The sequence below is a fragment of the Branchiostoma lanceolatum genome, chromosome 5 (assembly GCF_035083965.1).
Source record: "Branchiostoma lanceolatum isolate klBraLanc5 chromosome 5, klBraLanc5.hap2, whole genome shotgun sequence".
NCBI classification, from domain to species: domain Eukaryota; kingdom Metazoa; phylum Chordata; class Leptocardii; order Amphioxiformes; family Branchiostomatidae; genus Branchiostoma; species Branchiostoma lanceolatum.
The window spans coordinates 9544843-9556399 of NC_089726.1; the positions used below are offsets into that span (position 1 = coordinate 9544843).

The following is an 11557-nucleotide window of genomic DNA, read 5'->3' on the forward strand; positions in this document are numbered from 1 at the left end:
ATATTTGTTTGCAATCGGACTTCAACCCTTCACAGAAATCATCTACAAATATGCAAACCAATTTCCAGGATATCTGATTACCTCTTGTTAAAGAATAAATACCTTAGAAAATAGTATACGAACTGGAAGCTAAAGCATTTTAATATTCGATCCGTACATGTATGTGACGTTTTTGCTAAGATGTAAAACATGTCAACAACAAAACAGCCCTATCACGGCACTATTCTTATGATTAACATCAAAGACATTTAATGAGTTATGGTACTGATCATTACGTCATACAGATGACGCATTGATCGAAACATTACATAATGGACATAGAAATGTATCTAAAGCAATTGTGCACTCATGGTGTTGGTAACTCACCCGATCTTCCCCATACTGCCTATGATAGAACCGCCCTTTCTCCGAGGGAGAGCAGTAAGTAAACGGTTCTCGTAACCAAATCGGAGGAACATGTGGGATAGTAGAGAAGACCCACACTTGTGAACCTTAAGGAACGCCACGTTAAGATGGGGCTGACAGGTGCCGTTGTCTGGACTTTGTGTATGACTAGAAAAAGAACATCGTAAAGTTAAGTTCAGTTTCAAGGATGTCAAGGAAGTAGATTGGTCCTTCTCGTAGCCAGTTTCAACTACAGGTTGAACGTTTGATTAGACTACACACAAACACACGCAGATAAACACAGCCACATACATAACGCACATATAACACACACGCACATATGCAAACATACATACCAACACCTATACTAATATATGATATAAACAGACATTTGCAACCACAGACACAAACACACCCCTTCACTGGAGCAACAAGACATGATGATGATAACCTTCAGGTAATGTGCTAAATTGGACAAAATGATTATGACAAGGAAAAAGAAACCATTATGACATATGTGGGAAGCTTACCTAGATAAATTGTTTCTGTTAATAGATTCTGGCACTTCAGAATCAAAGTCAAGATGTTCATGGGGGGCTGCAAGTGTGTCATTCGTATTTCTGATGTCAATTTCCACCTGATCGCTCCGCAGTCCAAGATGATGACCCAGCTGTGCTCTGGCTACAGGGTACATCTTGAGGAAAACGCTGTCCTGAGAAGAGTATGATAGCAATACCAGATAAATTGTAATCCAACGGAGTTAGTAGTAAAATATCAACACCTTGCAATGTCAATTGTGATAATGATCCAGAGACCCAAAGAGCATATGTATCTCCCTTAGCAGTTGTATTTTCTTATTTCTAACATACGCAAAATGATATAGCCGAGAATCGAACCTATGACCTCTATACTACCCACTCGGTCAGTGGACGCCACAATCAATTTATCTGTATTTTTTTCAAATTCTTGATGGTGATAGTTATACCGACAGTAGATTTTCACTATTATGTACTGTGTATACATGTTTAGTAGTGGCGCTAATATAAGTTTGTCAGCTTGAGTGTGTCACCGCTACGTCTGTAATCTCTTTTCACTTGAATAAGAATGAAAAATATATATTTAAAAAAACAGTAGATTTTTCTCTGCCCCACCTGGACATGGTACACCGCTGCTCCCGCCACGATGAGCAGGATGAAGACGACCTGTAGCTGACTCATTTGCATACTGAAGTGTCCCGTCTAATGGCACCGATGGAGAACTCTGAGAATATAGTAGAAGCCAGTTAATTGCACAACTGATTAACGCACACTTCCGCTAATTGCACGGAATCGCAAAATCCCGAACCGGTCCCCATTAACTATAAGAATAAGAGGGTAACAACGTTACATGGTACAAGACGCATTTGTGTTTTTATAAGATCGGCATCAAATTGCATAAATATTAGACTAAGTATACTCTGGTCCTCTGTGTCTAACAGATAAGATGTCCGTAGAATATAATTTATGAAAAAGTAAGTAGACAGTCATCAATTAAGGTTAGATATCAAGGTAATAAGATACGCCAAATAACAGTTACTCAAGCAACTGGATATGATTTTCCGAAATCATATCCAGTTGCTTGAGTAACTGCATGTTATTTGGCATAAGTAGACAGTCCCTTGACTTTTAGCTGACTAATGCTGATATACGTATGCAGGAGTGTAAAAATTCTCAATACATGTAATACCAAGTATGAGAATATAAACCAAACTGTGAAGCACTATCTTTGCAGACAACTCAATCAAATGTCAAATATCTCAATTATGTAACATTCTGTACTTGTACTTCAACAGTGGTGAATACTACAGTTCATTGACCCGCCAAAGGTGTGTGTCTCAACCAGTTCTGAATATTATGTCGACCAGATCTTATCAGGCAAAAACAAATTATGTTCACTTCACCGTTCATGTAGTCAAAACACTAACATTGGCGTTACATTTTGTACGTATACATGTACCTATAACGCTACCAACCAACAATCAAACAAAGCCATACGGATACGACTACGTATACGTATACGCAAGTCCGGGAAGTAGAAATGAACCGTTTTAAACCCACGCGCAAATATCTAGTTGGTCAGACTAAGCGACTCTTCAATCATAGTGAGCTCAACAACAATGTAAGGACAAATATACAGGTTTCGTACAATGCTGTCCGTTATAGGAATAGCGTACATATATAGCAAGATTATGGTTCGTAAGCATGTGTGACTAAGTTAGTGTTGAAGCACACGTCGAAATTTTCAAAGAAGTCCTGAGTACTTACGAAGGTAATGTTGAAACCAGCATGGTTCCCACTATAGTACCAGAATAAAGTACTTACGATGATAATGTTGAAAAGCTTCAAATCTTGTTGTCACGTATTGAAATCGTGGACAGGTTTAACTGAACCATAAGACCTATCCACATGAACTATCCCAAGGTCTGTCATGACGAAGTGACTGCAACTCTATCTACACCGGATCAGATCTGGACAAAGGCACTTTGCAACCCGTCTACGTCTACGCCCATTCCAAAAGAGCCAGATGACGTCAAAGAACATGGGCGCGACTTGTTTTGGATCTGTAGGGCTTTCACCGTGACAACAAATGATATGGCGTACACTCAAGTATGTAGTCAACTCAATTCAGACATTGTCTACAATGTTGATTTGATAATTGATATAAAGAATTGGTGTGATTTGTGTACCTACATCAAAGGCCCGGGCTTGTAACAGCGGTTTAATGCGTTGGGCGGTGACGACTAATTTTCCAGTGTTTACCTTTAAGTACGTTGTAATAATGTGTGAGTAACAGAGGTCAGGGACGAATTTTGTTTATATTCTCTGGAAATGTTCAAATAAAACGTGATTTGTTTGTATGCCCAGGGAGCTTTGAAATGGATCTAGTTTCAAATGTAATCCAGTTTAAACATCATTGCTATGCCCATGCATGTTTTGTTTTAATCGATACTTATCGTGCTTTCAAGCGTGTTCTTATTGTTCTGTATGGGTGTGTTTGTGTACGTGCGTGCGTGCGTGCATGTGCGAGTGTGTGTGTGTGTGTGTGTGTGCAAGTGTGTTTGCGTGTGTGTGTGTGTGTGTGTGTGTGTGTGTGTGTGTGTGAGGGAGAGAGAGTACGTGCGTGTGTGCGCGCGTGTATGTGTGTGTGTTTGTGGGTGTTATTGTGGGTGTATTTATGTTTGTGTGCGCGCGTGTTTGCGTGTTTGTGGATGAACGTGCGCGCGTTTGCGTGTTTGTGGTTGAGTATCTGAGTGTCATGTACCCGGCATCACATCCGTCTTTAAACCCATGACCTTGCAGTAGTGGGTCCAGTTGCACATGGCGTAACAAACGAAGAGATTCCAACGTTTTCCGCTAAGAGGGGCTCGTATCCCGTTCGCATCATCTCTAGCCCGTTGTACTACGAGGTGGCCTTGAAGGTTCACAATTGGACACGGAATAGCAAACGAAGGCCAGCTTCAGCACTAAAATAACCAACTGTAAGCAAAATGTATGCGATAGGTTATGATATGAATAGCCATAAATATGTTTGTTATTATGCACATTACAACTGAAGCAGGTTTCAATACATGCTTTCTCATCAGAAATACAAATTGGAATACCCGTTTAATGTGTAGGATGAATAATTGTATGCAGTTCATCTGACTTGGATGGCAAGCCACTTGACCTTTGTCCTATGACCTTCATGGCCAAATACTAGCATGGTTGTGTATATCTCTACGTCGTCGTTTTAAATGCTCGTTATCTGTTTGTGCACACCTGAAATGTTTTAGACGGTGCATATTAAGGAATACCATATGTGAAGTAGTGTACACCATCACTCATATAAATCCCAACAACCAGATATCACGATAATCCAAAGTGCATGTCATGTCACCCAATGCCTTCATGTAATTGTGAAAGCCCTGGAGGTCCAAAACAGGTTTTTAAGCCGTTGACGTCACGTGTCCCTTTAAAATGCGACCAGACGGGCTGCGAATTGCGTTTGTCTAGATTTAAGTGGTTCGATCATTTAGTCCATGTGGGGTTCAACATTAGCTTCGTAAGTACGTTATTCATTTTGTTCACAGAAGTGCAAAATAACATTACACGGAACCTGGTCTTGCCTAAGGTCATTTTGGCTGTCCCTCCGTAAGTGTCGCCAAGGTCGTTTATCTGTTATGTATATTTAAAATCGAGACTCATTTGGAAATTTTCTATGTGTACTTCAACTGTAATCTGATATGCTTACGAAAACAGCTTCTACCTGTAACTTTGTTTATCCATGAGAAGCTCAAATCGGCCTGCAGGCCCCGAGGTAGAAGGAAAGGGTTAGATACGCTATTTCTGTCGTAATAGGGACAGCGTTGTACGAAACCTGCTCTATTCGTCTTTACTTTGTTTTTATGTTCGTCGGCTCGTCTCCCCGATTCGGTAGTTCTATGGATTTAGATACTTTTATGTGCGTGTGGGGGTTTAAATCTGCTCATTTCCACCAGCGGTACGCAGGTGCATGAAGACGTACCTATCTGACCCTGTTTGGTTGCTTGCTTGCTTGCTTGATTGTGTGTTGGTTGATCGATTGATTGATTGGTTGGCTGGTTGGTTGGTTGGTTGGTTGGTTGTTATTGTTATTATTATCGTTACAGGTGTTTAGAATAACTTCATGTCCAGCTAGTAAAGGTAACATTGCTTTGTCTGATAATGTCTGGTCGACGTATTGACATACATAAATCAGAACTTTGGGAGACGCCCAAATTCTGCGGTTCGATGAACTGTGTGATCACGTGGAAGAATAACTTGGCATTAATTTGTTTGGCCAGGTGCCTAACGTGTTGTTTACAAAGATAAATCTTCACTTTTTAGTTCAAATTTTCATACTTGGTACTGTTGATGTCTCAAAAGTAGCATTTCTAGTCTCATACTTGTATGTTAGCATTGCAGGGACAGTGATCTAATTACTTTTTCATCAATCCGGTCGGGTACAGATACACGTTACATCTGAGCCACAGAAATATTATTTGTTAAAAACCCAATACAACCTGCCTCATATCATATGGAGGTCAATCTTCTAAAAATACCAATAGTCATCTTCATCATTTTCTAGCAAATAATTGCAGCAGTCAACTGGTTTGCCTTGACAGAGAAAGTCCACACATATATAGATGTGTTCTGATGTCCAATTTAACACCGAACGATATAGGACAGGAACTACATGTACATACATTTAAATTCTTTTCGTACTTGTTTTCCAGTCTCTCTGTCAGATGGATCCACCGAGCATGCGGTGCATCCGACTGTCTCCCGTGTGCTTCTTTTGCGTTGTGTTCGGTGCAGCTCTCTACTATCATTATAATTATTACTACATACAGGTGTGTCAGATTGTATTAATCGTTTTGTAAGGCACCCGTTCCACTAGACGGCGATCGCGCTGCGACCTTGCTGCGACCTAAATTGTATTAGTGTAACCCTTGACTTTATGATTGGAATATCATGCAAAATGTCGAAGTACGAATGAAAGGACAAAAAAACCCCATACACATTCTAAGCGTTAAAAATCCGTTTTTTAATTTAATGAACTTGAGCGTTCTATCAAATTTAAGGCCGCAGCGGAGCTGCGCAGCGTGGTCGCCACCCCAGTGAAATGGGGATGTAAGACTATTGATATTGCTGGAAAGCATCCCCTTATTGCCATACCCAGGGTACACCCGGATCCAGTTTAGGCTGCAAATGTTCACCACCCCGGAAGAAGTGAAGAGGGGAAATTTCTCTACTCATAAAGTGGTATTGAAAAAACAAACAGAATAAAGCGTGGGCATTAATGAGTGAATTTCTTGCCCCGCGCCGCTGGGCTATTAAAGCACAGGTCACATGTTAACAATCATATTCATATTCGTGAGCATATAAACGTCTAGTATACTCTAGTACTCTCGCTTCTTGGTAATTGTATAAATGTAGGAGGCTGCTGTATGATGATGCGTTAGAGTTGGTTTATCAAAGGCTGTAAGGAATATATCTTTACTATACAAGTATCTGAAGTGGGGAAAAGAATGCTTAAATCGCTATCATACAAAGGACAATCTACAGTAAACATACTTCGTCTTCCACTTTACCTAAACTATAAAATCAACCAGTCAATTATTACAATGACCATGGTTCAGTGTGAGTTGCGATACCCAGTGTAAGTAGCTGTTGGTAACATAAAGGTTTGTCACAAGCTTTATCGTTCAGCAAGCAGCTTTTCACCAGATTGCTATCCCTTATCTTTATCAGATCGACCATCTCTTACCAACGCTGTGATTCTTTTCCATTCAGCCCAATGTTTCTCTCAAGATACATCCTGTTCTGCTGAGGTCGGACCTAAACAGAACACCATGGAATGCGAAGGTGAGTGGTAAAGCACCGTTTTTACTTAGGTGCCCGTTTGGGGTGTATATACGTGGTCCCGGCCTGGCTCCGAAGCCACAAATTTGTCTGGACTGCCGTGTAGCAGGGGGGAGGGGGGCTCCCCGTGCTCGCAAGATTTAGCTCACGGCGTCTTTTTGTTACCGGGTCCCGCGTTGATTTCAATTCCGAGTTAAAATGATTCGGGGCCCCGGCCTGGCCCAAAAATACCCCGGCAGCCGCAGGGTGTCCCACGGGGCCACGTAGGGTTCACGCCAGAAAGTGCCAAAAACAGCCCGTGAACTGCCCCGGCGGGACTCCTTTTCCAATAAGCTGGCTTCGCCCAACACAAGTTTGATATAACACAAACCCATTAGCACATACGCACAGATAGTTAAGCCAAAAGATAATAAAGTAGCAAAATGAGCAGTACCTGAATGTCAACAAAAGCTACCATGTCATCCAGGTGCCGGTGAGTGTCACACCTAAAGCCCAGCAAGTACTAATGAAGACAGGGGATCATGTGCTCAACGATGATGTATCAGAACCGTCGAAAAACATGTAAGACCGTCTTTTTTTCAAAGGGGATGGCTTCAGCTTCAGTCTGTGGACGCTGAATGCTCTGTTCTTTAAAAAAAACTAGGTAGGGTGAATAGAGTGAATGCGCATGTTGATGCATTTATGTACTTTTCATCACATCAGTAATTATCTAGTACACTCAAATTAAAGATATTTGGTTTTCGGAACATGCACCTCCCTTCTACACCGATTAAATTTCACAAAAGCTGTAGTTACACCAACTCTAGCAAACAAACAAACAAACAAACAAACAAACAAACAGTTGTTTCTCTTCTTAGGTCTTTTACTGCTGCTTTTGATCTAGTGTTAGTATTAATCAATTACGGGTTTATTGTCACGACCTTCGAGACGTCCGATTTTGAGATATTTTGTTCAAAGCCCACCATATGAATACAAAAGCAATACATGTAAAAAGCAATAACACGCTTTGCGACACTGTTAAAGCATTTTCAAACTAGAGTTCCATGACCTCATACCTTCGCCAAATGATTTTAACCTATATGGCTGACATATTAGGAATGTTTCTCGTCAATTACAAATCATACCAGTTGATCGTCTTCACTCAAATAACAGAAGTTGTCCAAAGTATGAGCTTAAACAGGTTATGAAAACATATGTAATCAATTATGCAAATGAGGTCCTTATTAGCATAATTTGATTCAACGATGTTCACATTCACATAACTTCCAAATGCCAGATCTATGAAATTGCCATCATTTACCATGTTTACCAGTAGTTTCTCATTAATTATGCAAATTAGGCCTACAATTGCATATTTTCTATCCATCAACCTTCCTCTCTTCCTCAGTTACAAATGTCACATATTTGAATAGTCATATCATGGAACACAACATTTTTTTAAATTGTCTCATTAATTATGCAAATTAGAATCTGAGTTGCATGATTATCGTCCAATCATACAAAGTATCACCTAAGCTATCTACATACCAAAAATCATGAACATCCATCAAGCCCATCTTGAGATATAGTATTTTCTCATTTATTATGCGAATGAAGTCCTCATTTGCATAGTTGATACCTATTAATATTTCTCTCTCCCTCAGTTACATATGTCACATGTTTGAGAGTCCTGTCATGGAATTTGGCGGCTGTATAAACTTTCCTTATTAATTATGCAAATTAAATGCTGATTTGCATAATAAGTATCTAATCATGTACATCATCATTCAAGTTATCTACTTACCAAAAATCAGGACCATCTATCAAGCCCTTCTTGAGTTATTCCCTTTCAAAATCTGAAGCAAAACCTGCTGCTGCAGCTCCAAAAAAGCCGCTAGGGGGCCAAAACCTATACCACTTACTCTCTGTCCAAAGACCTATCTACCACTCAAAAATCAGGACCATAGCATGTCCAGAACACGAGATATCAAAACAGGAAGTTCCGCTGCAGTACCGTAACAAGGCGCTAGGGCACCCAAAATCTAATCATTTCCATGTCTCATCAAGACCTACCCACCGACCAAATATCAAAACAATCCATCCAAGCCTTCTTGAGTTATGCCGTTGGTTACAAACACACACACAAACACATTAACGCTACCCTCTGCATAACCTTCTCGGCGAAGGTAACTATCTCTATTGTTCGCCCTCTTATCCAGAAGTACGACTGCCACATGTGAGCCACATCTCAACGTGGCATTCCTGAAGGTTCACAAGTGCGGCTCCACTACGGTGGAACACATGCTCTTCAACTTCGGCGATAGGCACAACTTGATCGTTGCCCTGCCATCGAAAACGGACTGCGACATCATAGGGCACTTTGGAATCATACGGTAAGATATGATTTTAATGTTTTATGGCGGGTAACAATTGTGTATGTGATGAAGTATATGTACCCATGGATGCACGGTATAAAATCTTATCGTTTATGTCAATTAAGTGGTATCGTGTGCTGCAATACAAACAAATACAAGCATAAACAAACGTTAGTCGATAAGAGGTTGGAGGGTTGAACACTTGGGATCCATGTGTTTCACAAAGTGTCATCCTTTGTCCGTAAGCAAAGTAATTGTTTTAATTGTACTGACAACTAAATATAATCCTATTAAACCCCAATCCAAGTGACTTCCTTTACAAAAAGTAACTCGACCATTATTCTTGAACGATTAGTTTTTCTCTATGTAAATGAATGGATTTCCGTTACCATGTTATCACGTACAGAGATGAAGACTACGAACCTCCCCCTGGCGGAAAACGCTGGAACATCTTCACTCACCACGCCATGTACAACAAGACACGCTTTCACCAGCTCATGGCTCCAAATACAAGGTACACATGTAGTGATGTGGATTGATACTTGTGCAGTTAAAATGTAAAGGCGAAGAGATTATTTTTCATAGACATGATAGAATAGACAGAGGACGTACATTGCTTTTGACAAATTATATTACTTTATGAATTAGTAACTACACTTCCAAACTTTTTTTCCAGATGGATTTGGACTGGTGTGTGATTGATACTTACTAGCCATCAACTAATATAATTCTATGAGTATACTTAGTATACGTATCTGCTGTTTGTAGGGGGGAGGGGTAAAGATACAATTTGAAGATGAGGAAATAGGTATCTGACAACGTGAGACAAAGACTTTTTGGTAAAGGGCAATCCGCTCTAGCAGTCAGAAGACACAATGATGTTCTGCCTTCTTACAGAATTTTGCGGACTGACATATGCGTTTACTGTGTGCTTCTCTCGACTATTTTCAGGTATATTACCATTTTAAGAAAGCCGATAGAGAGACTCCAGTCTGCTTTCCACTACTTCAGACTTCGAACCAGGTTTCCTGGGATGGAAGAGGAAACGGCCAAGGGAATCGCTCACGTCACAACCTACCTGAAGAAGCCTAGTTTCTGGGACCCGCTGTTCAAGCCACCCGAGAACATAATAGATCGAGAGAACGTTTGCTTCAGGAACTGCATGGTGCGTGACTTGGGACTCTTACAGAGGGATTATGAAAACTACACTGTCGTTCAAGAGCTCATCAAGGGTATCGATAACGATTTCACAATGGTAATGATCATGGAATATCTGCCTGCGTCCTTAGTTCTGCTGAAGCGACGCATGTGCTGGGCGCTCTACGACATTCTCTACAACACAGCGCGTATACCGAAGCAGTCAAAGTATAAACTTCAAGCAAACATCACTCAAACGATGGAAGAAAAATTCAAGAAGCACAACTATGCTGATGTCATGCTTTACAATCATTTCAAGGAACTGTTTCTCAAGCAAATCGAGCAAGAAGGCGCTGACTTTTCAGACGAGGTGAAACATTTTGAACGCGTCAACGACAAAGTTTCCCGTTTCTGCGCTACGAACAACAAAATGAAATGGAAGGATCGTAAGGAAACGGTCATCGAAAAAAGCAAATGGAACGACGCCTTCGTTGTTGACAAATTCTTTTGTTTGCGACTTCACTTCGAAAGAATACATTGGGATTATATATTGTGGTCAAAATATAAAATGCGGCCGACAAGGAAGCAAAAAAGAAATAGAATTGGAATGTACTGTGGCTCAGCGATAGAACGGCCAAAATTAAATGAGTCTATCAGAATGGTGAAAAAGTATGCCATGGTCAATATCAAGTGCGGCCGAGCAATAAACAATGAACAAAACAAAATGAAAATATGTACTATGGGTAACCGGTAAAACAGTCAAGTAAATATAATATCAAAATGGTAAAAACGTATTTACGCGAGTGAGAAAGTTGTAAAAGAGCTTCATAATTTGTGCATTTAAGTTTAACATAAACTTGTAACGTTACTTCTACATGTTGGGTCAGGCATAAAGCAGAGATCATGGGTTGGCAAACCGCCATGTTCCGGTGTTTTTATTTATTCACTGTTTACATTGGGAGATAAGCTTTCACTCGAGACGTCATAGTGATTCTTATATTACAGCTTTTTAACTAGCCTGATGAAAATGTAATTCTGTTAGAGAGAAATTACAACAATGGAGCCACGATAAGTGTGTGGTCTAACTGAATTGCCAACACCCTGTTAGAATGATTAAGAGGTAGAGACCAGCTTGATTCAGTTCCCGAGGAAACAGAATGGGGCAGGGTGACTAACCTCAAACGTTGTTATACTGTACTTCCTTTCTATATGAAGTCGCTCAAAATTCGTCGTGAGAGAATTCGTAACAAGCGAATAAGTGAAGGCAGCAACCTCAATATT

General features: G+C 40.3%; 2 protein-coding genes across 5 annotated transcripts in view; one reads left to right on the forward strand and one right to left on the reverse strand.

The window, feature by feature from the left end:
• The window catches only part of LOC136434930 (galactosylceramide sulfotransferase-like), a 4322-nt gene extending 1462 nt beyond the window's left edge, over positions 1–2860 (reverse strand). Inside the window, exons 1-4 of one of the 2 annotated variants that reach the window (XM_066428046.1) lie at positions 2745–2860; positions 1536–1644; positions 915–1096; positions 367–552 (exon numbers count right to left, since the gene is read on the reverse strand). In XM_066428046.1, the coding sequence (XP_066284143.1) occupies positions 367–552; positions 915–1096; positions 1536–1607 (440 nt within the window). In that variant the 5' untranslated portion in view covers positions 1608–1644; positions 2745–2860. Of the gene's footprint in view, positions 1–366; positions 553–914; positions 1097–1535; positions 1645–2687 lie in introns of both variants that reach the window. The other variant, XM_066428047.1, reaches the window with a different exon arrangement.
• LOC136434927 (galactosylceramide sulfotransferase-like) lies at positions 2829–11192 on the forward strand. Of its 3 annotated transcripts, none has more exons than XM_066428042.1 (7): positions 2829–3029; positions 5657–5773; positions 6717–6788; positions 7252–7346; positions 8984–9157; positions 9546–9653; positions 10091–11192. In XM_066428042.1, exons 1-7 carry the CDS (start codon positions 2829–2831, stop codon positions 11028–11030), a joined length of 1707 nt encoding a protein of 568 aa, XP_066284139.1. In that variant the 3' UTR covers positions 11031–11192. The 3 variants fall into 3 exon arrangements, with proteins under 3 accessions (XP_066284139.1, XP_066284140.1, XP_066284141.1); XM_066428043.1 differs by lacking the exon at positions 2829–3029 and adding an exon at positions 4235–4464; XM_066428044.1 differs by lacking the exon at positions 2829–3029 and adding an exon at positions 4241–4468.
• Positions 11193–11557: the final 365 nt, after the last annotated feature.